Consider the following 25,267-nt stretch of genomic DNA (forward strand, 5'->3'; position numbering starts at 1 on the left):
CACTAAAACCATAGCATAAAGTGCTATGTCAACTCCTTTGAACTCCTCAAGGGATGGTGAATTCACCATTCCCTGAGCAGCCTATTCCAAAGCTTAAGCACTCTTTCAGTGAAGAATTTTTTTCATTATATCCAACCTGAACCTCTCTTTGCACAACCTGAGTAATTTCCCCTTCACCTGTCACTTGTTACTTGGGAGGAGGGACACTGCCTTGCAACATCCTCCTTTCTCACAGCAGCTATAGATACTGATAAGGTCACCCCTGAGTCTCCTTTTCCCCAGGCTGAACAATCTCAGCTCCCTCAGCTCCTCCCACAAGAATTTATGCTCCAGACCCTTCAGGAGTTCCTCTGCCCTTCTCTGGACATGCTGCAGCACCTCAGTGTCCTTGTCGAGCCAATACTGACCACAGGATTCAAGGTGTGGCTTCACCAGTGCCAAGTACAGGGGACAGTCAGTGCCCAGGTCCAGCTGGTACATGGCCTCTTGTGCCATGGTGGCTGAAATTCATTAAGAAAAAGCAGTCACTTCCACTGGTGTTTTTTCTCACTCCACAACAGAAAGATTAAAATAGTGATTTGAACATCTGTTTTAACTTGCTCTTGCTCAGGGGCTCTATTGAAAAGCCTCCTTTTCATTTTCTTCCCCAAATTAACTCCTGTAGTCTTTGGGGTTTCCTCCCCCCATGAAGGTATTTACTCCTGCTTCCTTTAATTTTATGTCAGTTTAAAATATGATTTTTTTAGGTTTCGTTTGTTCTACCTTCATTAAAATAAACCAGCCTGAAGATGTCAGGAGGGTGGCACTTTAATGCTTGAAGGCTGCAGTTGTAGTGCTCAAAGGCTCAGTGTGCTGTTTTCATCTTCCACCTGAACTGAGACTCGTGCTTTTACTTAATCCTCTGGTACCTGTCACTGCCTCCCAGCAAATGATCCATGAGAAGGTACTTTCTTCTCAGGAGCAGTTGGAACTTCTTCCCAAGTTTTCATTTGTGTTCAATTATATTTCTAAAGTTTAAAACATAATGCTCTGGAAGAACTTAATTTTTGCAGGATGCCTACATTTCCTTCCTTTTTTTGGATTTTTATAGGAATCAAATGGCATCCACTTTGATCATGTTCAGTAGTTACTCTTTTCCTATGCCTACCAAGATGAAGCAGGCTTCAACCTTCTCATTTTTTTCATCTGCTTATGCACAAGCATTGATTTCACCTTGTGTATATTAAGGTTATGCCTGCCTTTGAATCATGAACTTTTAATTAGTTTTAAATAAGTTAAATTAATTTTTAATTAGTTTTAAAGGATGTGGAGTAAGTGCTAAATCACTGAGGTTATTTCAGCTAAAATTTGAACCTGGTTTTGTACCCAATTGTGGGTGAGAGAGGAGAATTTATCTTTATTATAAAAGCTTAGTTGGGAGGGGGAGTGGCTGTGGGGAAAGAGGAAAAGCAGACGCCTTTGAGAGTGGCTCAGTTTGGGCTCAGACTTGGCATACTAATCCTAGAAATGCATTCTGAACTTGCAGACTATTCAAGCAACATCCAGGTTTTAGAGTAAGGGGTACTCAGATTTTTCTGGAAAATCTGATGTTCTGCTGTCATACAGTTTCTAATACATGTCATATTGTCCTTTCTCTCTCAATTCACTCTCTTTTTTTCCCTCAAGGATTTGCTTGTTTTACCTGTTGCCCACTCTTTTTCTTCTTTCTGGGGGAGATCATGTACAACACATAAAATGACATCAAATCTTCACTGTGACTCAGCTGCTGTGCTTACACTGCTTAAGAGGACATAGGCTGAGAGGGAGATAATTTGGTTTTAGGAAAGTTCCGTGTCATCTGAGATAGGATCCTTCATCAGAGAAGGCATCCTTCCATTACACTGTCTTGCTGTCCACAAAAACCTGTGTCTGGCAAAAAGAAGCTCAAGAACCACTTCTTACATTGTTTTGATTCTAGGTTTCTAAAATCCTTTGTCAAGTACAAGAGTTATTTAACTGCCATAACCCCTGCTGCACCTCTTTGTATTGGGTCTGGCTGAGATGGAGTTCATTTTCCCACAGGTGCCCTCACAGCGCTGTGCTTTGCATTGGTACCCACAAAGGGGTTGGTGACACACCAGTGTTTTGGCTGCTGCCGAGCAGCTCTGCGCAGCACCGGCGCTGTCCCTCCATCATTCCACCTCCCACCAGCAGCCTGGGGCTGGGCAGAATCTTGGCAGAGGACATAACCAGGACAGCTGACCCAAACTGACCAAAGGGATATTCCATACCATATGATGTCAGCTCAGATAGAAAAGCTGAGTAAAGGAGGAGGAAGGGAGAGCACAGTTTATTTACAGTGTTTGCCTTCCAGAGCAACTGTGACATGTGCTGCAGCCTTGCTTCATGGGAAGTGGCTGAACATTGTTTGCTGATGGGAGGTAGAGAATAGGGGGTTTTTGTCTTTGCTTGTGTGTGCATAAACTTTTGCTTTTGCTTTATTAAACTGCCTTATCTCAGCCTATGAATTGTTTTCTTTTGTCTTGCCTGTCCAGCTGACAAGGGGAGTGGTAGAGCAACCCACCAGACCCTTCTTGCAATTCTGCCTGCCTGTCTGAAGTGATGGGCAGAATCTATCCCAGCCTACACAATGTCCTGAGATGTGGTGGTGGTGACCACCTGCACCTGCTTGTGCCTGTAGTTAGGCCGAGTGTTAAATGGTGAGCTTTGTCTGTGAACAGTTTTCAGGGAGGTGGAAAGGAGAAGCATCTGGTAAATGAAAACTTATCACTCCTCAGTGCAGGTGGAAGAATAACAAGAGTGTGTCTTTGTGAGTTTGTTTTATTTACTGCTTGAAATAATGTAGAGGGCATTACATCCTACATAGTAATGACATTTAGAGTGGAGCAGAACCACAGTCAATAAGAATTTTTTTTCTTTTGTAGGCATGAGGAATATCTTGGTCACCTCTGAGGTACTGAACAATACACCTACAGCTTCTGATAGAGTTGTTCACAGTAGTGTCACGTTTGTTACATAGTTATATATCTTTTTTGAACTATAAAGAGTAATTGAGAATGGAATTAATAAACAGTGTGCAGAATCACTGTGTTGTGTTACTTTAAGAGGTGTTACATATGTCGGTATATTGCATCTATGTCTTTCCCTCAGTGCTTTTCTTTTCCTTGGTTTCTTCCTTATTATTTGGTGGATTGGCAGACAAATATTGTTATATGTAGTTTGATTAGTAGGTGCAATAAATTGTCCACCCGCATCTAGGCCCCAAGTCCTTACTAAGTCCCAATTAAGGAAAAAAATATTTAAAAGACTGGTTAGTGGTAGATATAGCAAACTCTGAAGGGCCATAGAGGGGAGTGCGATGTCCATTTATAGGCGCTGGAATGCATGATCAGAAGTGGTTTATTCAGACTTTATTAATTCCTGCCTAGGATTTTTAATTGGCTTTTGTTTACTAATTTTTAATTTTAATTGGCTTTTGTTTGCTAATTGGAATTTATATTTAGCAAAATATATATTTATATTATATTTTATATGTATACTAGCCAATCACTAGTATTTATAGTGATTTGTACTTTGTTTAGCAATATCTTTGGGAGCTCAAAGCATGCATAAAGAAAGGAGAGACCATGGCTGGTTTTAAACTTTGAGTTCACTTAAATGGGCTTCAGCAATTTGTCTTATAAATGTATGTACAAAACTTTACCTCTTAGAGCAACTAGTTCAGATGGAGACAATTCTTACTCTCTATTTGAATGAGAATTTATTATAATTGGCAAGTTATGAAGAAACTTGGCTATAATAAACTGTGTTGCATTTGTATTCTACACATAGCTCCAACTTATCTAATTATTTGCATTCAAAGAAATAAAAAGTGTCAAAGAATCTGCAGTATCTTTTACAGGAAATTTGGAGGGCCTAGCGAGATTTTTCATTGCTTCATGGTCACATCTTGCTTTTGTCAACTTTGCATTAGTCATTCTGCTTTACCTTGGGATGTGGTTCTTGGGGTCCACACTTCTGTGCAACAGCTGGTTTCAAAACCTGGGGAGAGATATGAAATTCTTATTCCATCAGAGCTGAGGTGAAGCTGCAAATAACTATGCCAAGCATGCTGAAAAGTTCTGTAAAAAGCTGAAGTGGCATGTAAGTCTGAGATGATCTAGGAAAGAGTTCTTCTATAATTTAAGAATGGAGTATGTTAGATTTTGAACAGATCACCTTAGGTAGATTCAAATTTCCTATCCAGGAGTGGGTGGGAAAATAACACTTTTAGGCAAGATCAGAAGAGTATGATTGCTGAGTTGGAGTGGGGACTTGCAGGGAGAGCTGAGGTGCCTTGGTTCATGTTATTGGGTGCATGCATCTGCAGAACGTTTGGGTGAGTTCCCACAATGCTAAGGACATTGAAACGTGGGTGAAAGCCGTCAGGGCTCAGAGGTAAAACATGTGTTGGAGTTTGACTTTTGTACTAAGAGATCTGAGTGTTTTCACGGTTTTTTTCCTAGTTTTGTGTCATCAGAAAGAATTTTGGGAGGAGTTAAATAGTTGTTTAGTGGGAATTTTGCAATGTAACATTTTTATCAACAACTTACCAGTTATTAAATAATGTTGTGCTAGAATGCTTAATCTTTATTTTATAATGCCTAGTCATAAAGGAACTGATAATAGCACAATCTGCAGCAGCATATTTTAAAATCCAGAAAAGAACACTGTATCTTCCTGTCCAATCTTCTGTATATCATAAACCAGTCACTTACATTTGGGCTTTCTTCCTCCCTTCATCAAGTTCAGTAACATAGGATTATCTAAAACCTATTTTGTAACAGTGCATCTACTCTTCATGTTTTAAAATCAGGAAATGCAGAATCTACTCCTTTCTTAACTGTTTTTTTTCAGTAGTTTGACACTCTTGTTTCTGAGAGGAAAAAAAAGTTTTTTAAATAGGTATTTATTCTAAAGCTATTGCATATCTCATTTAAACAGTTCCTTGTTTTTCCACTATGCTTTTTATTTATTGAGACTGTCAGATAGTCTGCTAGATCTTTTTAGTCTGCTGGAGCACAATTTCATGCTCTTGCTTTCTGCAGTTTTCTTAGGGTGTCTCAGGATATAATTTCAAAAATAGTGAAAAATGGTTTGTGCCATTCTTTTTTCAGAGCTTGGGGGACAGTCAATGTGAATATAGTCAGTTCTAAGTTTATGTTATTTTGGAGTATTTTCTTTCTCTTTGAAAGTGAAGTGTACAATTGAATGCTTAATCATACTCAGAACAGAGTTCTGTAAATACTGGATCCACATGATGATAATTTCACTCTTGTGCAGTGTTTGGGGAAGCACCAGTCTGTTCTTTTTTTAAAATGTTCAAGAGAACACAGACTATTTGAAATGCTACATTGTGAAAATATGCTTGTCTTAACTTAATGTTTCTTTCTCCTTGTCACTTCTATTAGACTTCTGCAGAATCTCTGCTAGCGGTATATTTTATGAAAAACCTTTGTTTACTTTCAGAGCCCTGGGTTTTCTGGCCAGCATTTTTTTCTGACACTCTGCGTTTATAGAGATAACATGATCTTGGCAAAGCAAGTAGTGCAGTATCTTTGCAAAAGCTGTCTGGTATTTCAGATAGGGAACAAGTGGAGAACTTGCAGGCCATTGGTGTTTAAGGAAACATTAAATAAACTATCAAGCAAGTACATTTTCCTGAATTGTAAAGATAAAGCATCAACATTAGTGTCATAAATTATTCAGCAATATGAAGCATTAGCATAGGATTTAAAAAAATAATGTATTCTTTTGCAAAAATACTTCAGCTCTTCTCCTAAAGAGTAACAAGAAGCTGCACTATGTATATGTTATAATAGTAACAAGAAGCTGCACTATCTATATGTTATAATATCTATATAATTGCAATATTTATATATTGATATAAATATTTATATATTGATACAGTAATTGAACTCTGAATCATTATTTGATAGGCTTGTGAGTGCATTTACATAGTCTTGACTTTACTATTTAATCAAACTTCTACAAAAATAATTTTATTTGAAATATTTCTGTGGCAGTTGCTTGAATATCTCAGATTGTTGCTTGTATGTCTTAGTTAGTCTTTGTTATGTTTTGTCTCATTTTATGTGACCAGGCCCTGACTCTGTAAGGGTTTATGAAAGTGTACCTAGTCATAGCCTTGTTGAAACTGTATGGGATCTAAGCTGAAGAGTAGGGAGGGAAGTCTTCTGGGTTTTTGTTGGTTTTTCCTTTGGCTGGATTTTTAGGGAATTTTTTGGGGGATTTTGTTTGTTTGCTTGGTTTTCTGGGGGGGGGGGGGGCGGGGGCGGGTGTTTTTTAAGGCAGGGTTGTAAATAACATTAGTCCTGGGTTCCTGTAATGTTCCTGATGTGTTACTGTAAAGAACTAGCTTGGTTTCCTTTATAAGACTTAGGCACTTTTCCAAAGATGAGGAGGAAGGAGGGCAATGACACCAAAATCCCCTAGAAACCCCCGCACCTTGAGGAGGAAATTTGTACAATAAAATTTGCATTAGATCTGACCTTTTGAAGTAGTTTCTTAACTGAAGCTGAAAAAGCAGGGTAGGCTGAAGAAAGTGTTTCTGGAGAGTCCAGAGGAGACACTGACATCTATTGCTCTTGGCTGTTTGGAGGACTTTGCTGATTCACTCTGACTTAACTGTTATCCTGTTTACATGCTGACAGTTATTTCTGCAAAGAGCTAATTTGTTGAAGCATGCGTTTCCAGATTCTGTTCAGATAGTGTAGCTGGCATAAGAATAGTTCCTTCATCCAGATGTTTTCACATTTTTGAGACGTCTCTGTCTCAGATTTACTAGATTTGTTTTCTACCATATTTTTCCCAGAAAAAATGTTACAGGAATCAAGGTAATGCATGTTTTATCGTTCAGTCTATTATTAGAATTTTCTTGGCCAAGACCACTTTACCCTTTGTTCTGGTCAGGTGATGAAAACTGGGAGGGGAAAGAAGCCAAAATAACCTATGAAATTGGGAGCAGCAGGAGTGACATCTTACAAATATAACATTGTGTTATGTTGAGCATAGTGGATCTTCTTGTGGTTTTTCTTTTTGTGGGCAGAAGAGCTGGTTGGGGTTACTATTGTTATATTCTATATTATATACTTTACTGTGTATGGCAGACTGGAAATTGTACCTTTAATCTCTAAGGGTAGATATTTAGAAGTTTGGCAAAGAGCAGTAGTTTCAGTTGAGATATTCTGGAGTTGAAACTGGAGGTATCATTTCACCTAGAATGAAGAGACCTGGTGATACTGTTCCATGGAATTATTTCTCACTTAAGTGACTGCAAATTTCATTAAACAGTCTTTGAGGTTTGAGTAACAGATTTTTTTCTTAAGATGTTCTGATTCTTGGGCAGGAATCAGGATCATTCATTCCCATCTTTTCTTTTGTCTCTTTTTTCTTTTATGCTACCAAATGCAATCTGTGTTGAAAGAGAAAGGCCATAAAATAAACCATGAAGGTGAAAGCATGTTTTTAAACATTGTTTTGACACTTGCCTTTAAAATGGCTCTTCCTCTTTCTGTTTACTTCCTACTTGCCTAGAGGAGACTTAGTGATGTCACTGCCCTTTCTCCCTACTACATAATCTTCTGCTCCTGGTTCTCAGGAAAATTCTAGCTCTCCAGCCTGCTTGAGCTCTGCATGTAGTGTAAACACATATGACAGTTACTGTAGAGGCAGTAGTTTTACTAAGCTCTGAGGAGGGAAGTTGCCAGGCTGGGGAAGTGAGATAAGAGTGCAAGAAAATGGAGATGACAGAATTCAGAAGGAAGTCCAAAGGAGTTTAACATTTTAAAATCCAGGTCTTGGAAAAAGCTTCCTGAACTAATGCAGGCAGGGCAATTTGTACTAATAGCCAATGGCAGCTGGAAAGAGTTATGACTGGTTTTCCTCACAGAAATATGTGAGAAACTTTTTCTTCTGTGAGGAAGAGAACTTTTTAATTTCTACCAGTAAATAACTCTGCTTGGTTAAACTGTTGTGTTATTTGCTTAGAGGATAATATTTTTATAGACTCAGAACTCCAGAGTGCATCTGTAGTGGGAGAGGATAAAGAACTTTGTTAAAAAGTCTGACGTCTTTCAGAAGCACCAGACCACTGCAAGTGGTGTGTCTTGGCTGTTCTCTGTTCTAACTGTTCCACAGTTAAGATGCTAAAACCAGAACATACCTGGGAAATCCCTGCCTGCCTCAGAAGGCTGGGAGAAGAGTAACTGGTTTGAAACCTTTCCCATTGTGATACAGCTGGTGCCTGCCGTGCCACTCTTCAGCACTCACTGACTGCAGCGTGAAACGTGTATGACCTCTGAGAGCTCTAGCTTGTGTGGCTCTTGACAGCATCTGTAAACCGACACCTGTTTTCAACTGTTGATGCTATTCTTTGGCCCTACAGTACTGTAGAAACAAGTGCTGCTTCATGTTTTCACAAATTGCTCTTCAGTTATGACAGCAGGAATTGCATTTGGGAAAGAATAGCTAGCTTTTTTCAAAATTGTCTTCCAGCATCACCTCCTGACTGTCTCAATCTTGCAACATTTAAGAAAATGAAGTAACTTCACAGATGACTTTGCTGTTGTTGTAATTTTTGCTTTTGTTTGCACTTCCAGCATTTTTTTTAAACTTGTGAGTGAGGCTGTACCTATCTTACATATTCTCTAGAGGTTGTTGAAAGGTTTTTCCCCAAGACAGTATTTTTAACAAAAATGCCTTTTAATAGAAAAGTACTTTTTTCTTCTTCTTTGGTGGTATATTTGTGAAAATATCACTTAGTTGTAATTTTGGTGTTGTCATCTTTTATTGCATCACTTTAAAATAATTTGGGAGATATGTAAGGGAATAAAAGTAAATTGGTGATATTTTTCGCATGCTTCATGCAAATGGTCTTCCTGACCCATTATCATTACTTTTTCCATGTCTTGTGTGTATATAAAGATGTACAGATAATGGTGGCACTGAATGGACTGAGGACCCTCAGATGCCATTATCTTGGGACATAATCTGTGCCAGATGATTGGGCAACTGTTTGAATTGCTTGGAAATTTTCTGATGAAATAGACTTTTGCTAAAATTTATCACTATGGTGAAACTGAAATGTTTTGCTGATATGGACCAACTTTTTCCAAAGTTTTAATGGAACCTAAATAAAGCTGTTGCTTCTGGGCAAGTCTTTGATTTGATTACTTCTCTGGTAACTCACCTACATGGCATGTTACTGTGATGTTGAGGCTTCTACCTGAGCGTGGTGTTCATTCATTTTCTGACAGTAGCCCCATGTAGTTTTCTTCCTGCAATAAGTACAGTGATTACTTCATTCTGTTGTGAAGAACTTAGAAAACAAAATTTTAGAATTTCTAATCAGAATGAAAATGGGATAATCCTCATGTTAACAGCTATCCACTTAATCCCTGAGTGTCATGCAAGCAGGTCAGGCCAGGACTATTACTCTTCTCTTACACAAAAGTTCATGGACTGAATTGTGGATACTGGGAATGGTTTTCCAAGTGAAAAATGTAAGCAAATGTTATCTTTAATTCTCTATATTTTTTTTAGTTTGGGTTTTTTTTTAGCATGTTTTGTCATTGATATGTTAACCTGTCACCTTCTGTATTTATTTGCTTGCTATCACATGCATTCAAATTTTTATTAAAAATTCTTGTGTGCTATTAGTATACAGCTGATAAAACAGGAAAATTCTTTTGGAGTTACTTAACTTTTTGGGCTTATTTCTTGTAGATGCAGTTGTTTTCTTGTGTGGCTTTACCTCATGGCAGGGGAACAATAGGCACAGTATATTAGAAAAATGAATATGAAAACTGAAGATGCACTCCTTGTTCACTAAACATCTTTGAATATGCTTTAGGAGAATATTTTGTATTTTTGTGAAAGCTGGTTTTAAGTTCAGAATAAATATTAAAAGACAATAATAAAAGAATAAAATATGAAAAGCCAGCAGAGTTTTAATGCAGAAAATGGTGCATTTAAACTGCAGATTAATTTTATTTATGAACTTACCACCTGCTTTCCAAATAATGGAAAAAAGTTCTCAGATTTTCCAGTTTGCTTAATATTTTTAAAAGTATTGTTGAATATTTCAGCCAAGTTAGTCAGGAGAATATTTTTTTATGAATGTATACTGGAAATATATGAATCTGTTGCTGTGACTTTTTTGTGAAATTCTCACTGATGTGGTGTGTTTGGACCGAACAAGGATTTAATGGACCTCTTGTTGGTCCATTAAAAAGCACTGTCATTCTGTAAGGGGTGATGTATTAAAAATACAATACTTCATTGCCTGTCAGCATCGTGTATGCATTTGCTTCCTTGAATTTAGTGTACTTTTGTTTTTAAAGCAACCAAATGAAACAAGCTTGTACCTTGTACACACAAAGAAAATCAGACCAAATTTGCAAGGATACCTGATGTCATATATGCAGAATATGAAAACTATTGCTATTGTCATACAATTTTAAACTTTTCATAGCATAACAAGCCATGCTGAGCACATGTTATGGGCACGCTTAATTGTGCTCCATTTGTCTGTGTATTCAAACTGAACTGCAAAGACTATAATTAAATATTAATCATACATATTAAGCGTAAATCAAACAAACTAGCCAAAAAGATGGGAAGCTGACTAACTTTTTTTCTCAGTCTAAGTTTGGATTTAGAGGTAAAAACTTGATTTTGGTTGCCTTGGAACAAGATGCATAATACCCTTGTGATTTTCTGTTACTACTGGCTAATGTGAAATTTGTTAGTGCTTTTTATGATACTTTGCTGCAAACTTAATCTCCGGTCCAGGTAGAGTGAGACCTTCAGATAAAGTTTATTGGAAAAGTTCCCATTGAGTCATGAGGTGCAGAAGGGACCTGCTTGCCTTCTAAACGCCTTCTCAAGGAGGTGCCTGGTGTGGCTGGATCCAATCTTAGTGCCAAACTAATAGTTTTAGGCCTAAGAAATTATGGAGTTGTGATTGAACCTTTGTACAGCTTTGTCCTACAGGATTAAGGGAGGCAAACCAGATATATTCATATAAAAATGAATTAATTACTATAATAAATGATTAGAAATGAAGATGTTAATCACAATTATTTACTATGCATTATAGAAGCTAAAATTAGGATAGAATAGTGTGTGCTATGTCAAAACAACTATATTAAAGCAATTCCATTAAAACTAGCAAAGAAACTCCCTAAAAATTATTAAGTAGAGATTGATGTTACTTACCTGTATCACCAACTGTGATACCTTAGCATTTTTAGGTAAGCATCTTTTACTTTATCTGCCACATCTTCACCTCACTATCAGGACGTTAAACTTTGGTGTTGATGAGTCAAGCTGGTTTTAGCATAATCCTATACCAAAAGCAGCATGACACCCTCTTTTAGTTCACTGCAGATAGCTTTGCAAAATAGAGCATTGTTTAAGTTGGTTCATCCCATTCTAGGCAGAGCATCCTGCTATACCACCTACTCACCATTACTTGGGAAGGCTTTCAGTATTGATGTTCATTCAAATTCCTTGAAAGAAGGATGTGTATATAAGCAGATGGAAAGTGTGCACATTGCTGTCATCTTTGGTTTACTGGCAGTAGACATACTGAGTTGTTGGGAGACAGTCTATGTCTTCAAAGCCTTGCTTGTAAATAAAAAATGCTATTTATTCTTGCTTCTTTCACTAAGCAGTTGGTGACAAGGCACAAACATTAATTGTATTTATAGCAGTTCTGAAGACTTGTTGAAATAACAAATGCTGTATTGTGTTCTTTGCAGACAGTGGCAACTCGGAGATGATGGACTAATTTATTTTGGCTGAGGTTCATTAGACTCTTAAGTTTGTTTTGGAATTGGGCATTTAAATCCTTGCAGCTACCAGAAATGTAAGATGGTGTAGACTTGAACAAATAGAGGGAAGGAGGAAATAGGGGAGCTAGGTCACTGACAAGATGGTGCACTATGAGATTGGTACAGCAGCTCTGCTTCTTAAAGAATAAGTTGTGTCAGATGAGACTTAGTCTTAAAGTGTGTGAACTGAATAGTTTTATAAGGCCTTAATGCAGATCCTGTAGATGTAGTGAGGGAGAAAGAGAGAAATATGTCACATGAACCTGTTGAATTTGGTGTTTTTAATCTCTGAGTTTCCATGCTTCTTGTTCACAGCTGTAAGCTGCTCTTTCATAAGCAAGCAGTCATTTTGTTTGTCATGTGCAGAATAGATTTTCTATTAGACTGCTTCATTGATTTTTTTTGCCTGTGAAGCACAAGCTACAGTATTATTGAGAGTATTCAAAATGTTGTAGTCCTTATTCTGCTGGATTTGTGGAAAAACGACATAGTTAAACATAGATAAATCTTCATGCGGTTTTGGTTAAAGTCAGGAGCCTGACTGGGAATTATGAATGCTAGGCAGTTCTGAGCATGTAACTGTACTTTTAAAATAGAAGATAAATTAGAATACCCCTTGATCTGAAAAGTGTGAATAGGTGATTGTGCTCTGCTTTGTTTGAAGGTCGTGCTCTCAGATCAGTGTGCATGGAATGTGTGCTCAGAAGGTCAGAGACAGACAGTTCTCCCCCAAACAATCCTTCCTCTCTACTTCCAGCACTTCATCACAGGTCTGGAAAATCTGCGCTGACTGTACTGGCCTTGAGATCAGATCCTGGTATGGTCTGAAGCACTTGGAGGAGGTGCATACAAAATACACAGCTGTCCAAGCAAGGCAAAACTGTCTGTCTCTAAAGCTAGTACTGCAAGAGAAGAAATGCTAATCATTGCCACCAGTATGACTTCTGTGGGGAAATAAGCTGAATTTACTGCTCACTGAGATGGATTATTTTTTGGGGACAGAAGAAGGGAGTGTGGTATTCATGATAGACTCAGTCAACACAGCACATGGTGCTGTGGAAGCTGTGTTGAAGTCTTTGCTCCTGTTCAGGGAGATACCTGTCTGAAGAGTCATCCAGTATGGAACTTGAAGAGTTCTCCATTCTGAATTCTGCCCCCCTCAAACTTCCATTTGTTCCTTGTATTTCCCCCACCTTTATACAGTTTTAAAAACAATTTTGGTTCTCTGTCAGGCCCTTTCTGTGTTGGGAGGGTCACAAAGGGAATATATATTTTTTTCATTGCTGCAGGAAGCTGCTGTTGTGCTTAAGCACTTTCAAATAGTTTTCTGCAACCACAGAAGTGTTGTGCAATGAGAGCAAAGGGTGGGTGTGCCCTTGCCCTTCCTGCTGCAAGATAGTCAATCTTAACTTCCACATGAATTGAAATAAGTGGATGTTGTCAGTTTTCAAACAGAATTAATTGTTGTGGCTAAAGAGATTATTATTACATGAAGTGAACATACCATGTCTCTTTTTGTGATTACTTTCCCTTTTTCATTTCTATTTTCTCCATGTAATGCTGTCAACAGTTTTCTCAAACTGATGCTGTATTCACAGAAAAGAAAAACATGTTGCATGCAAAAAAACCTGGTGATTATGTCTGAAGTCAGGTATCTGGCTTCTATACCACTTTCTTGCTAGAACTGAGAAGTAGTTTCAGTACCACAAATGTAGTTTAATTTTTTTTTTTAATTTTGTATTTTAAAAAGCCTAAATTAAAAACTTCTTTGCAAAGATGACAGGAATTTGGGCAAATAAGACAGGAGGGGATCACTTAATCTGTATCTAAATACAGATTTGGTTTCTTCAATAATCATGCATTGTTCACAGCCATTAACATTCTTTTAATATTGTACTTTTAATGCAGATACATTATGTTCCACCTCTGCATGTGTGCCTGCTTTGTCTGGCTTTCTGTGGATTCCTGCAGTGAGTGGATGTCTTGTGACATGCTCATTTAAAGGGCTTCATCACTCCCATGTTTAGTACAGAGATTTCTCAGGTGATAAAAAGGTAATTAACTGTTGGGGATTTATCTGTAGTGAGATGCATTTTTAAACCTTTGAAATTACACATTTGAAGTGGTATGGCTAAAGACACTGGCTCAGGAGTCTTCCCTTCAAGAGCCAGCTGTTGCCTCAAATGCTCCCGACCCTGCTCCCCAAAAAAGAAACCTTGTAAGTTGAAAAAAAATATTTTGAACGCTGTGAATGCTGCATATTATTAAATAGTGAGAATCTTGTATGTCCTCTATGTTTTAGTGAAATGTCTTCTGTGAGTCATGATTTTCAATCTAATTAACCAGTTTCTTGGTGGTTGACTTAGAAAGAACCATGTAAATTACATTTCTGCAACGCAGTGTGACTGGTGAAAATAATTTTCAGGTGCAGTGCTGATACAAACGTCAGCAGAGAATTGTATGTAGACATGTTCCGTTGTAGATGCTGGTGATTGTGGTTACAGCAATGTATGGAATAATTAATCTTATCCTTTAGAAGCCATGGCTTAAAATATTACCTGTATTAGCAACATAAAATAATTCTATTGAATCAAATAATCTGTTCCTCAGTACCAGAATAACATCTCTTACAGCTAGTAGTTTTCATCTCCAAAACATCATCCTTATCTCAGACTGTTACCTATTTCTGTTTATTACTTGAATAACTGTTCGGCCATTTTTTTAATAGAATCTTCTTTATGTCGGACATCCATTCTAAGATGTGTGTGGACTTGGTATAGGATTTTTTTTTGTTCAAACAAATAGCTTTGTGGCACCAAGTAACTTATCTATAAAAGTTGCATTCTTAATATGTTAAATCCTTTCATACAATAGTGAGAATTATTTACATTCTCTACAGAAACACAGAAATTCTTTTGAATTACAGTATGAACAAATCTGTGTACCCCAGAAAATTATACTCAGTGAGTTCTGCAAACAGGTATGCTATTGTCTCCCAGTACATTTAGTCTCAAAATACTTAACTCTATCAGAAGAATAGGTCATATTTTAAATATACTAGATCAACAGCAGTTAATTTTTTGGCCATGTTTAGTATTTCTGTTGTGCTAATATAGTGATCTCTGAATAGAACAAAGCAGGGAAAACCAAATGTGTCCAATTTGAGACTTGTCTGCTAAGAAAAACAGGTAAAAGCAGTTTTGTATTGTTTTCACCAGTGAGTGGTGACCTTGTGTTTCAGTTACTTTGCACGTGAGGCTCTGCCCATATAACTGCTTTAGTTACATGCATAAGGCAGAGGCCAAGAAAACGTGTTTTCTGTTTTCAGTGAAGAAAATAATGTAGCAGGTGTAGTTTCACCTGCTTTGTGTGCACTTTAACATAAAGACAAACTAGAAAATTATTTAGTTTGAAGTCATGACACAAATTTACTGAATAATATCTCTTGATTTTTTTTCACATTGTCATATGGAACCTGTGAAATTAGAGCAACAAATAGAGCAACTCAGATGTAAAGCTGAGTGACCAGGATGAAAAATCTGTCAGTTCAGGTCAAGGTTTAAATAAACAGAGGTTAATTTTGGAGTGTTTTGGGAAAACTACTGTAGTAATTAAAGATTACCCCCTGTGGTATTAAACCCTGTGGGTTAAAGGTGTGACTGTTTTATAAAAGCAAGTTGCACAGCACAAACATTACGTCTTGCATAATATTGACAAAAGTAGTGAGAAATCTTTTAAATATGATGTTTATAGTCATGTGGTGGTTATTTTCATCTAAAAAACAATAATTCCTTTTTGAGTAGAGGAGGGATGATTTTTTTTTTTCCTTAGTTAAACATGTGCTTGTCACCTGTGCTACCTTTGGAGCTAAAAGCACTTATCTTTTTAGTTAAAGGTGGCTGGCTCTGTAATGAGGCGCAGGAGATCTGTGTATCCCCTACATAAGGGTCTACGGAATGTAGTGAATGACACTTGCATCTAGACATTCATATTTATATATCTATAATACACTGGTTCTTTGTGTTGCTTAGCTTGGAAAGTAAAAGGATGTATTTTTCACTTGGTGATGGTATACTTTTTTCTTTTCTCTTTACCCCAGAATTAGCATAAGGATAACACAGTTTTATCCTCTTGTATATGTAATTCAATATTTTTGTCATGTCATAACTCATTAAGTTAAAGTTTTCCTTATTTAAGATGTTCAGCCTTTTTTTCCTGCTGATGTAACTGTTATGGTTTCCATAGCACACATCATCTTTAGCCCTCATTAATGAATATTCATACACTCATCCTTTCTTGAATAATTCTAGTTAGGAACAGAAAATTTAAAAACAACCTCCAAACAGCTCTTTCCTGATAAAGCAACATAATTCAATACAAACAATAGCTGTTGAAAATAATGTGTTAGGAATGTAACACTCATATGCCTATGCAGAACAATAAACATATTTTTAACCTAAAGATTTACATTTTCAATATCTTTATTAACCATTCAACATCTTAAGCAGCAACATGCAGACGCTTAGTGAGTTTGGGAATGACACCAAGCTGACTAGTGCAGCTGAAGGGATTGAGGGAAGGGACACCATCCAGAGACACCTTGACAGACTTGAGAAGTGGTTCTATGGGAAACTCATGAAGTTCAAAAACGCCAAGTGCACCTTGTCCTACATCTAGGTTAGAGCAATCTCCAGGATCAGTACAGGCTGAATAGATTTGAGAGCAGCCCTATGAGGACTTGGGGATTCTGGTAGATAGAAAGTGAGATTCGAGCTGACAATGTGTGCTGGCACACCAGAAAACCAAATTCATCATATACGAAGAAGCACTGCCAGCAGGTCAAGGGGTGTGATTCTCTTCCTCTGCTGTGTTTTTGTGAGACCGCACTTGTGAGTCCTGTGTCCAGCTCTGGGATCCCTAGCACAGGAAAGACATGGTACATTTGGAGTGAGTCCAGGGAAGGGCCACAAAAACAATCAGAGGGCTGGAGTGCCTCTTCCATGAGGAAGGACTGAGGCAGTTGGGGTTCTTCAGCTCAAGAAGAGAGAAGGAGGTGTCAGGGCAACATTATTGTGGCTCAAACCATACTTTGATTCTAAAAAAATCAAAATTTTTTAATTGTCTTGTTTGAACCTATTCTGCATTTTCAGAATAAGAAATGCAGAATCCCAGCTGGTCGCTACTTGGAATGGCTTCTAATAAAGCAACCTTTTCGACTGTGATCTAAGCTTTTGTCTTAAAAGGGGTTGTACCAATTGAAATTATGATGCAGTCACAGAGAAGCGAAGATTTTCTTCAACTGGCTGTTGGAATATGCTGTTTAATCTCACATTTTTAAACATTTTTTTCATTATCCAATATATGTGTGGTTATTTTTTGCATTATTAGTCTTTGATTACATTTATCAGAGACAACTTTTATTTTGATGGCAGATTAAATGATTTTTTTCTGGAAGAAGGTGGTCTTGGAAGATTGCCCATTCCTAGGTCAACAAACCGTGTCTGTTAGATTCACATCTCAGTGCTTTTTTGAAGTGTTTGCTTACAAGGAAAACACAGCTGCAAGATGTTGTTTCTATCCTTCTCTCCATCAGTGCTAGTTTGTAACCCAACTAGATCTTGTTAAAGCAATTCTTTTGGCATTCAGGTTTAATTAGCATGTTGCAGGTGAGCACAATGCTGTCTAAAATCCAGTGAAAAGTGATAATCCTCTAGCTGGACTCCCAGTTTATATTTTGTTTTTTCCTGTAATACTGCTATTTTCTTGCCTTCAAGTTCTAATGATTTTCAGTGTCAGAACAGTACTGTCACTCAATATGAATATTACAAATAAAACCAAGTGCGGTTAGTCAAGAAGTATTTCTTACATTTCTTTCAGGCAGATGCTTTGAGCAGAACCAAAACAAACTATGGCTTGTCTTACAATGACAAATATGGAAAGTACAGCAACTTCTACTGTCCACCAGAATGGTGACATCCGTGGAAATAGCAGTGCACCCAAGCAGACAGAACCATTGCTTCAAGTGTACCTTTATCATTCTCCTGGGAAGACAGAAGGAGATTACCTTCACTTTTCAGCTGGAGAATATGTTGCAGAAGAGATTTGTGCTGTTGCCTGTAAAGCCTGTGGTAAGTATATATCTAACAGTTTATAATATAATGAAGCAGTGAAATCCAGCTTCATACAAAGTTTTCAACAATCCAAAGCTCATCAAAATGGTGGCATTTAGACTGTTTTTTCTCTGTTCTTTCAGATGTAATTAGCACCAGACTGTAAAACTGTTCCCATTAGAATGGTTGTGAAGCTGAATTGGGTGACTGCCATATTTTTTCAAATAATTTAAGGGTATACCATCCTGTAACTGAAAGTCTTCTTTCATTGAGCTAAGTTTCGATAGTTAAATCTTAGCAGGAGCTGTATATAGCTTGAATTACTTCCTGATGCAGTCCTGCACAACAGATTGGTCCTGGAAGTTATGTGCATATGTTGTATATTATACATGCTTAGTCACTTTGCAGAAGGAAACTGTTCTGTTAGATATAACATGAGTGCTTGTGTGTGTGGTTGATGCTCTTCGTAATGGTTTAGGAAATATAGTATGTAAACAACATGGCAGTATATTATAAATAAATAATACATTGATATCTAAGAATGCCTTTGAATTGTTGCATTTACCCAGAGTCTAACATACAACAGGGCTGAAATCTATAGTATAATAGTTCAAGAGTGCGTTTTTTGCATGTGTCTTTCTTTGCAAAAGTACATTGGATTTTTTTAATGAAACAAATTCATTCCTATAATCTCTGGGTATGAAAGTGACCATCTTTTTATTCTTTTTTCTCTTTCATAGCAACCATTAGTGCTTAAATCATGCGGCATTGCTTCTTATTGTTTATTATTCTTTTTTTTTTTCCCAGAGGATTTTTTGATTGTACGGCAAAACACATACGGCTCCATACAGTCAAATAATGTTTGATTGCAAGACTGATCTTTCAGGAGTAAGCTATGAGTCAGAATACTTGGTTAAGAAGAGAGTGATTTCGGTAGTAAGCAAGACTGAAATATAACAAATTTGGTAATTGTTACTGAATTCTGTGATCTGAACAGCTCATAGATCTTTTGATAACAGAGCTGATTATATCCAGCTATGACTGCTGTTGGAGGCAAAGCAGGATTGGATCTAGGCAAACATCAGCAATCAGAGTCTTGTTATGTATCATTTAAACAGTTCAAACAATGGAAAATTTTCCAGTCACTGCTAACTTGACATTAGATCTGTTATATCTGGCTATAAAAATGTTAGCCTGTCTAAATATTTTTCTGCCAGTTTGATACATGCATGCAAAAGCTTGGCCTTCTTTTTTTTTTTAATTAACTTTATTTTAAAAATTTTTTCTGGTTTGGGAAAAATATAATAAATATAAACATTTTTGTAGGTTTGTATTTTTATAAGGAAAACTGTATGTAAAAGTGGCTATCACATTTTGCAAGCAGAAATGCAAAAATAAATAAGGTGTCTTGAAATTAAATTTAAATTGATGAGTTAGTCATGGTTCAGTTCTTGCATGTTAGCTAGTTAATTCCAAGTAAAATATTAGAAATGTCACACCAAATTGAAGAAAAGGTATTGTTCTCAGCCTGAAGGGGAAAGTGGTATTAGAGGAACTAACTGATGATGGAAATTCAATACATTAGAGAAATCATTCTAAAGGTTGCAGAATCTTTGTGTTAGGTGTATCTTCATTTTAACTCTCACCCATCTGGATTGCAAATATGTTGGAACTTCCATGGTACAATCCTTGAAAAATGCTGGTCTATCTTGGAAAACTATAAAATGGCAGAGAGTTTTTAATTTTAAGTAAGTAAAAGCACTGTTTCAAAGCATTTAATGTGACAAGTGGTGGCAGTGTCTGCAGTCAATGAAATGTTTTCAAGGGAGAGACTGCATTGCATAATGTTGTGTTTTGTAGTACGTCTTTGCTTCTATGCTCCAGAAGAGATTCCGTGCTGCTAACAAGGGAATTCTAGGCATATTTTTTCTAACATGCTGAATTTCCAGAATTGACATGAGTCAGGGTTCACACAGCTCGGAGTTTCATTGAGTATAACTGTTCACTGAGGGTTGTTTCTTTTTGTTCCGTGGTTTTACTTGGTTTCAGGGTTGTTTTTTTTTTTCATGTGTGTGAGTGTGTATGTGTGTGTGTGTTTGCTTGTTTTTGTGAGGTCGTGTTATTTGGTTTTTCTTTGTTTGTCTTCCTTTGGGTGATAGCCTTTCCTGAAAATCCACCCAGAACATGCAGCCCCCCTGCTCTCCTCCACTAGCTGGGGAATGAATTAATCAGAACTCTGGGCAATTCTGTTTTTCCAGGAAAAGAAATAGAAGCTTTGATTGACTATTCAGAAACCATTTTGTTGACAGGATAGTGACATTGAATATGATGTTAAGGGTTTGGTAAGCCTCCAGTTTGTATGAATGATAATGCAAGATACTATTTTTATGTCAGAAAAGGCAAGCAAATTTCCATCTGGTATATGCAAGGCTATATATGTTTTAGATAGTTTACTTTCAATTTTATGAGAACTAATGTATGTATTAGACTTTTTATATAGAAAATTTGAGATTTTTATTAATCATTCAACTAATTGCTTTCATCTTTTTATATCTAACTTAACACGCTTGAGTTGAGTTTCATACAACAGTATTTCTATTGCAGACTCTTAATGGCTTTCACATGTCATAGTGGTGTCATGGCTTGCAGTGATTTACACTTCCTGGCTTTTAATTTTTATTAGAAAGAAAGAAAAATAGAGATATTACCTTATGAAAATATACTGTATGGGAGAAGGGGTTCCTATTGCCAACAAAAGAGGAGATACAGAAAACCTGTATTTAGCTGCTTCAGGTTAAATGAAGTAGTGAGACTTGTGTGGATATGAAGCTCTAAAATCATAATGAGGAAAAGAAGAATCTACTTTTTTTAGGTTTGAAACAGAAGTTTGAAATATAAACTTATGCTGTGTTGTAGTCTTTTGTGATGTTACTTGACTATAGTCAAGTATATATATTCTATATAGCATGTATATACTATATATGTATATACAATATATATATATACACTCCTTTCTTCAGCCTTATGCAATAAACAAATAAATTTTAAAGAGATCTTGTCATTGCAATATTCCAGAAAATTTACTTGCTAGCCCTTGCTGAAGAAGCAAAACAGTGAAAATGCTGATTACCTATGTCTGAGTCACTATCTTCTCTCCTAATTGACCACTGATTGAGCTGATAGCATGGTTAATGCAGTGTAAAAATCCAGGGCAGGCTTTTCAGTGCCTATTGTGAATGGCTTTTATGATTTTACTTACCTTCACTTACTTTTATATTTCTCCAAAGTTTTTGCTATTGTTGACATATCCAGGCTTCATCAGAAGACTTTTATTCCCCACTCCAGTTTTTAGATTTGCATTGTTTCTAGAGAAAACATTTAAATACTGCCGTTATCTTCACTTTAAAAGGCCCTGCAGTTAATAGTGGTGGTAACAATTACATGAAAAGAGAAGTTTCTGGCCTCTTTGCTTTTGTCAGATTTTTGTGGACAATTTTCAAGACTCTATTTAATAAAGGAATTTGCTCTGTATTATAGTTGTTGAGCATTAAGTGTAGTAAAGCAAATGAATAAAGGGGAAGGGATAAAAAACCACTCCTTTTCTTGAAAAATATACATGATCTCTGAGTCCTTAAATACTGCCTTAAATACTGTCATTAAATATTGAATGGTGCAAATTACCATTCAGAACTATAAATGCCAAAATATGAGGGATGGAAGAGTGCACAATTTACTCTTTTTTTCAAACAAAGGAAGACAATGGCAGGGGGAGGGCTTAATATAAATATTTCTGATTTGTAGGGGGGAGTACCACAGTCATGCCTTGGTTAAAGTTTCAGAATGGCAATGAGGATCTTGAAATACCGGTGGGGTTTTTTGACATGTGGGGTGGCATGGTGATTGTGGTGTCTGTAATGTATTTGGTCAAATACAGCAGCTTAGCATTTGAATTTAAGAATGTGGTTTTGAAATGTTGTTCAGTAAGCGTACATGGTATGGTTTGTAGTTTGGGTGAAAGTATTAGGGAGACTAGATAGGTCTCACCAGCTATATAGTAAATATTCAGCATTGCCCTGAATGGTGTTTAGCATCTAGCAAGAGTCATGAAACATGCTAATGATTCTCACGTACATTACTCTGTAATTAGTCTGAAATTGTTTGGATGCAGACACCACACAGCCGTAAAACTGCTAAGTTAGTGACTGCTAAGTTACTGCTTTATGGACAGCTGGCATGTAGTATAGTATAGCTCATCCCACTTTACACATCAAATGAGAACCATGTTTAGTTGTATGGGGTAGGTTTCTTTTTAACTCCATTAAAAAAAATCCTCAAAACTTGGATGGATGAAATATGTCATATTGCGCCATAAATTTGCAACATTTAGAATTACAGCCAATCTTTCAGTTACTTATCCTTTCAGTTTTATTCCTGTGGGGGATGTGTTTCGTTTTGGTTTCCCTTTCATTGCCTTATATAATGCTTTCCACTTCTCTAGTTTCCTGTAAGCTTGTGACTCCTTTTCACAGAAAATCATATGTTAAGACCTGCAGCTCTGGTGTGTTTTGTAGAGCTTTAGTTTAAGGTGTCAGGTAATTAACCTACAGATTTCAGCAGTCTAATCTTCACAAATACGCAATAGAACTCTAGTTCTTAGCTCTCTTACTACATCCCTATATAAGCAAACTCTTTTTTGTATAAAATTTAATAAGCAAATTGTTGTTTAAGACTGAAATATGTTTTATTCCAAAGGGTTATGTGGTTTTTGTGTGTGGAATTGGTTGGTGGTTTCTTCTGATTGTCTTACATGCTGTATAGATGTGATGAAAGAAATGTGGGTTCTGCCCCTTTCAGTAATTACCTAGATGTTGTTCAGAACAGAAAGAAATAAAGGATGATTTTTTTTTCTCCTGGTTTCTTGTGAGAACTTCAGTTACTTCATTCTAAGTCTTTGAGCAAGCGTGTTGGTGTTTTGCCTTTTCTCAGAATTCTTTTGTCTCATAACGTCATTTTAAGTTACTTTTCTTGTCTTTACCTGTTTGTTTTTCAATTTTTTTGTTGCCTTCTTACCCCAAAGTATGTTCCTTTAATGTAAAGTTTTCTTTAGATATGACCTACTGTAATTTTGACATTGTAATTTTTCATTCTACTCTCTGGCCTTTTGACCTGTGTCTCTTTCTGTCTTCAGAATGTGTGTCAATACCTGCAGTTCATTCTTTTGTGCTGTCATTTTTCAGGCAGTTAACCTGTTTTCTAAATCTTACACTGACATCACAGGGATACATAACATTGCAGCACAGTACAATGCTGAATCATATGCTGTGTTTCAGTTGGGAGCATCAAAGTCAAATTTAAATTCTGGGGCTGCTGAAGAGTCGATACTCAACTGATTTTTTTTAGTTTCTGCTTAAGTAGGATTGCTTGTCAGTTACCATTAACACAATTCAAAGTTGTTGAGGGAAAATGATATTTTCCAGTTCTGTTTTATTTTAACAGTATATGTTTGGGTTTGCTATAAACTGAGTTACTAAAATGGAAATGGCCAATGGTTGTCCTAGTCACTATAATTTTCTTTGTGTTGCTTTACTCCTAATTGCTAATCAGTCTAAAGTCTTAAAATCAATGCATAGGTGTAAAACCAGTGCTCAAATCAAGTCATCTGATTTTGGAAAGGCAGGAAAAAAATTTACTGTTGTAAGCTGTTTCTAAACTGAGAGGCTAAGAAGACATTTTATTAAATGCCATAGAGAGAAAATCTTGTAATCTACCAGTGGGGTATAGGACAACAGGTGGACGGAGTCTTCAGTCTGAAAGCATAAAGGAGGAATGAAAAATTTAACCAGCAAAGCAGCCTGCAGGTTATGGTATCAAGGTTGCAGTGTTGTTGGCAATATTGATACCTGTTGCTGATAGTATTAGAGCACTGTGGCAATCTGCTGTTTTTAACCCATTTTTAAAAACATTTTATTTTTTAAAAATATATTTTGTGAAGATTGTTTCCTACTGATGTTTGCTTCTCTGCTCTTCATGTAGGTATCATGCCAGTGTATCATAACATGTTTGCACTCATGAGTGAAGCAGACAGAATGTGGTATCCCCCAAATCACATCTTCCATGTAGATGAAACAACCAGACTCATCCTAATCTACCGGATAAGGTAATCTAAATAAAATGTTGTACACTTTTCATGATAAAACAAGACTGTGTGAGAGAACACAACCAATATGATTTTTAGTTGAACTGTAGTTTCTCTTAGAAGTTATGGGCAGATTGCTGGCATTTTCTGGAAAACAGGGAGCTAAAAGAATCAAAAATATTGGAGTGATTTGAATTATGTACATTATTAATTTTCTCTATCCAATGTGTTTACCAGTGTCAGATTGAAGAAACAAACAATAAAAATATACTAGAAGTAAAAACCTTTCTTAATAATAATACATCTCATCTCCTCTCCTCTGTGCTTGCCTGTTTGAAAAAAGTAGCAGTTTCTGAAATGCAGAGTAATTGTCCTGCATAGTCAGACATGTTTCTGCAATACAACCATTTTTTCCTAACCTTATAATTGAATGTGAACAACTAAAACTGTAGTCAGTTTTCCTTTTGTAAAGGGTTTAATTTATTTACATTGTATAATTTGGCCTGAGTGTTTCTTGGGAACTGTTTCAAAAGAAACTAGAAGGCACTAATAAAATTCTCTGTATTCTGATTAATGAGAATAACTTAGCAAAGTTCTCATTCCTATCAGTACAGTTTATCACCTTGAGTACTGTAGTACTTCAAAGCACCAAGAACTGGATCTGAAGTCTTCACGGAGTAACTGGGGTTTCATAGTGGTCCTCCAGATCAGCAGCACTAGTTACGTGTGGATGAGAGCAGTAAGGTCTGATGCTGGTAACCAAAATGCCTGTTTATTAACGTTTGCTTGAATTGATTTCCTACCAGGTTTTATTTTCCCCACTGGTATTGCAGTGGCAGCAACAGGGCATACCGTTACGGTGTTCTTCGCGGTGCAGAGAGCCCCGTCCTTGACGATCTTGTCATGTCTTACTTGTTCGCACAGGTATTATTTGCTTGCTTATTGCTAAATGCAGATTGGTGAGGGTTATCAGCATTTGTTCCCCTTCCGTCTTCTCCTAGTAACTCTGTAGGCTCTTGAAAGCTTGAAGCCCTCTCAAGCTGGAAATTAAATTCCATGTCCCATTGTGTATTTGGAGAGATGAAGTTCAAAACAGTGCTTATAAGCATGATAGCAGCTGGTAT

At 36.7% G+C, this 25,267-nt stretch overlaps 1 protein-coding gene and 1 long non-coding RNA gene across 8 annotated transcripts in view; one reads left to right on the top strand and one right to left on the bottom strand.

Annotated features, from left to right (window-relative positions):
• JAK2 (Janus kinase 2) overlaps positions 1 to 25,267 on the top strand; it is an 84,581-nt gene that overhangs the window by 23,036 nt on the left and 36,278 nt on the right. For 4 of the 7 annotated variants that reach the window (XM_064403089.1, XM_064403095.1, XM_064403090.1 and 1 more), the window contains 3 exons: positions 17,775 to 18,025; positions 24,041 to 24,164; positions 24,950 to 25,067. In XM_064403089.1, coding sequence (XP_064259159.1) covers positions 17,806 to 18,025; positions 24,041 to 24,164; positions 24,950 to 25,067 — 462 coding nt within the window. In that variant the 5' untranslated portion in view covers positions 17,775 to 17,805. Of the gene's footprint in view, positions 1 to 6,775; positions 6,897 to 13,805; positions 13,952 to 17,774; positions 18,026 to 24,040; positions 24,165 to 24,949; positions 25,068 to 25,267 lie in introns of those variants that run through there. The other 3 variants (XM_064403092.1, XM_064403091.1, XM_064403094.1) reach the window with 2 other exon arrangements.
• Positions 292 to 6,680, bottom strand: LOC135289488 (uncharacterized). Its single transcript, XR_010352257.1, has 3 exons — positions 6,552 to 6,680; positions 3,988 to 4,041; positions 292 to 500 (listed from the first exon to the last, which is right to left on the bottom strand). It is a non-coding gene; the product is annotated as an uncharacterized LOC135289488 (long non-coding RNA).

Source organism: Passer domesticus, chromosome Z, assembly GCF_036417665.1.
Source record: "Passer domesticus isolate bPasDom1 chromosome Z, bPasDom1.hap1, whole genome shotgun sequence".
Lineage (NCBI taxonomy): Eukaryota > Metazoa > Chordata > Aves > Passeriformes > Passeridae > Passer > Passer domesticus.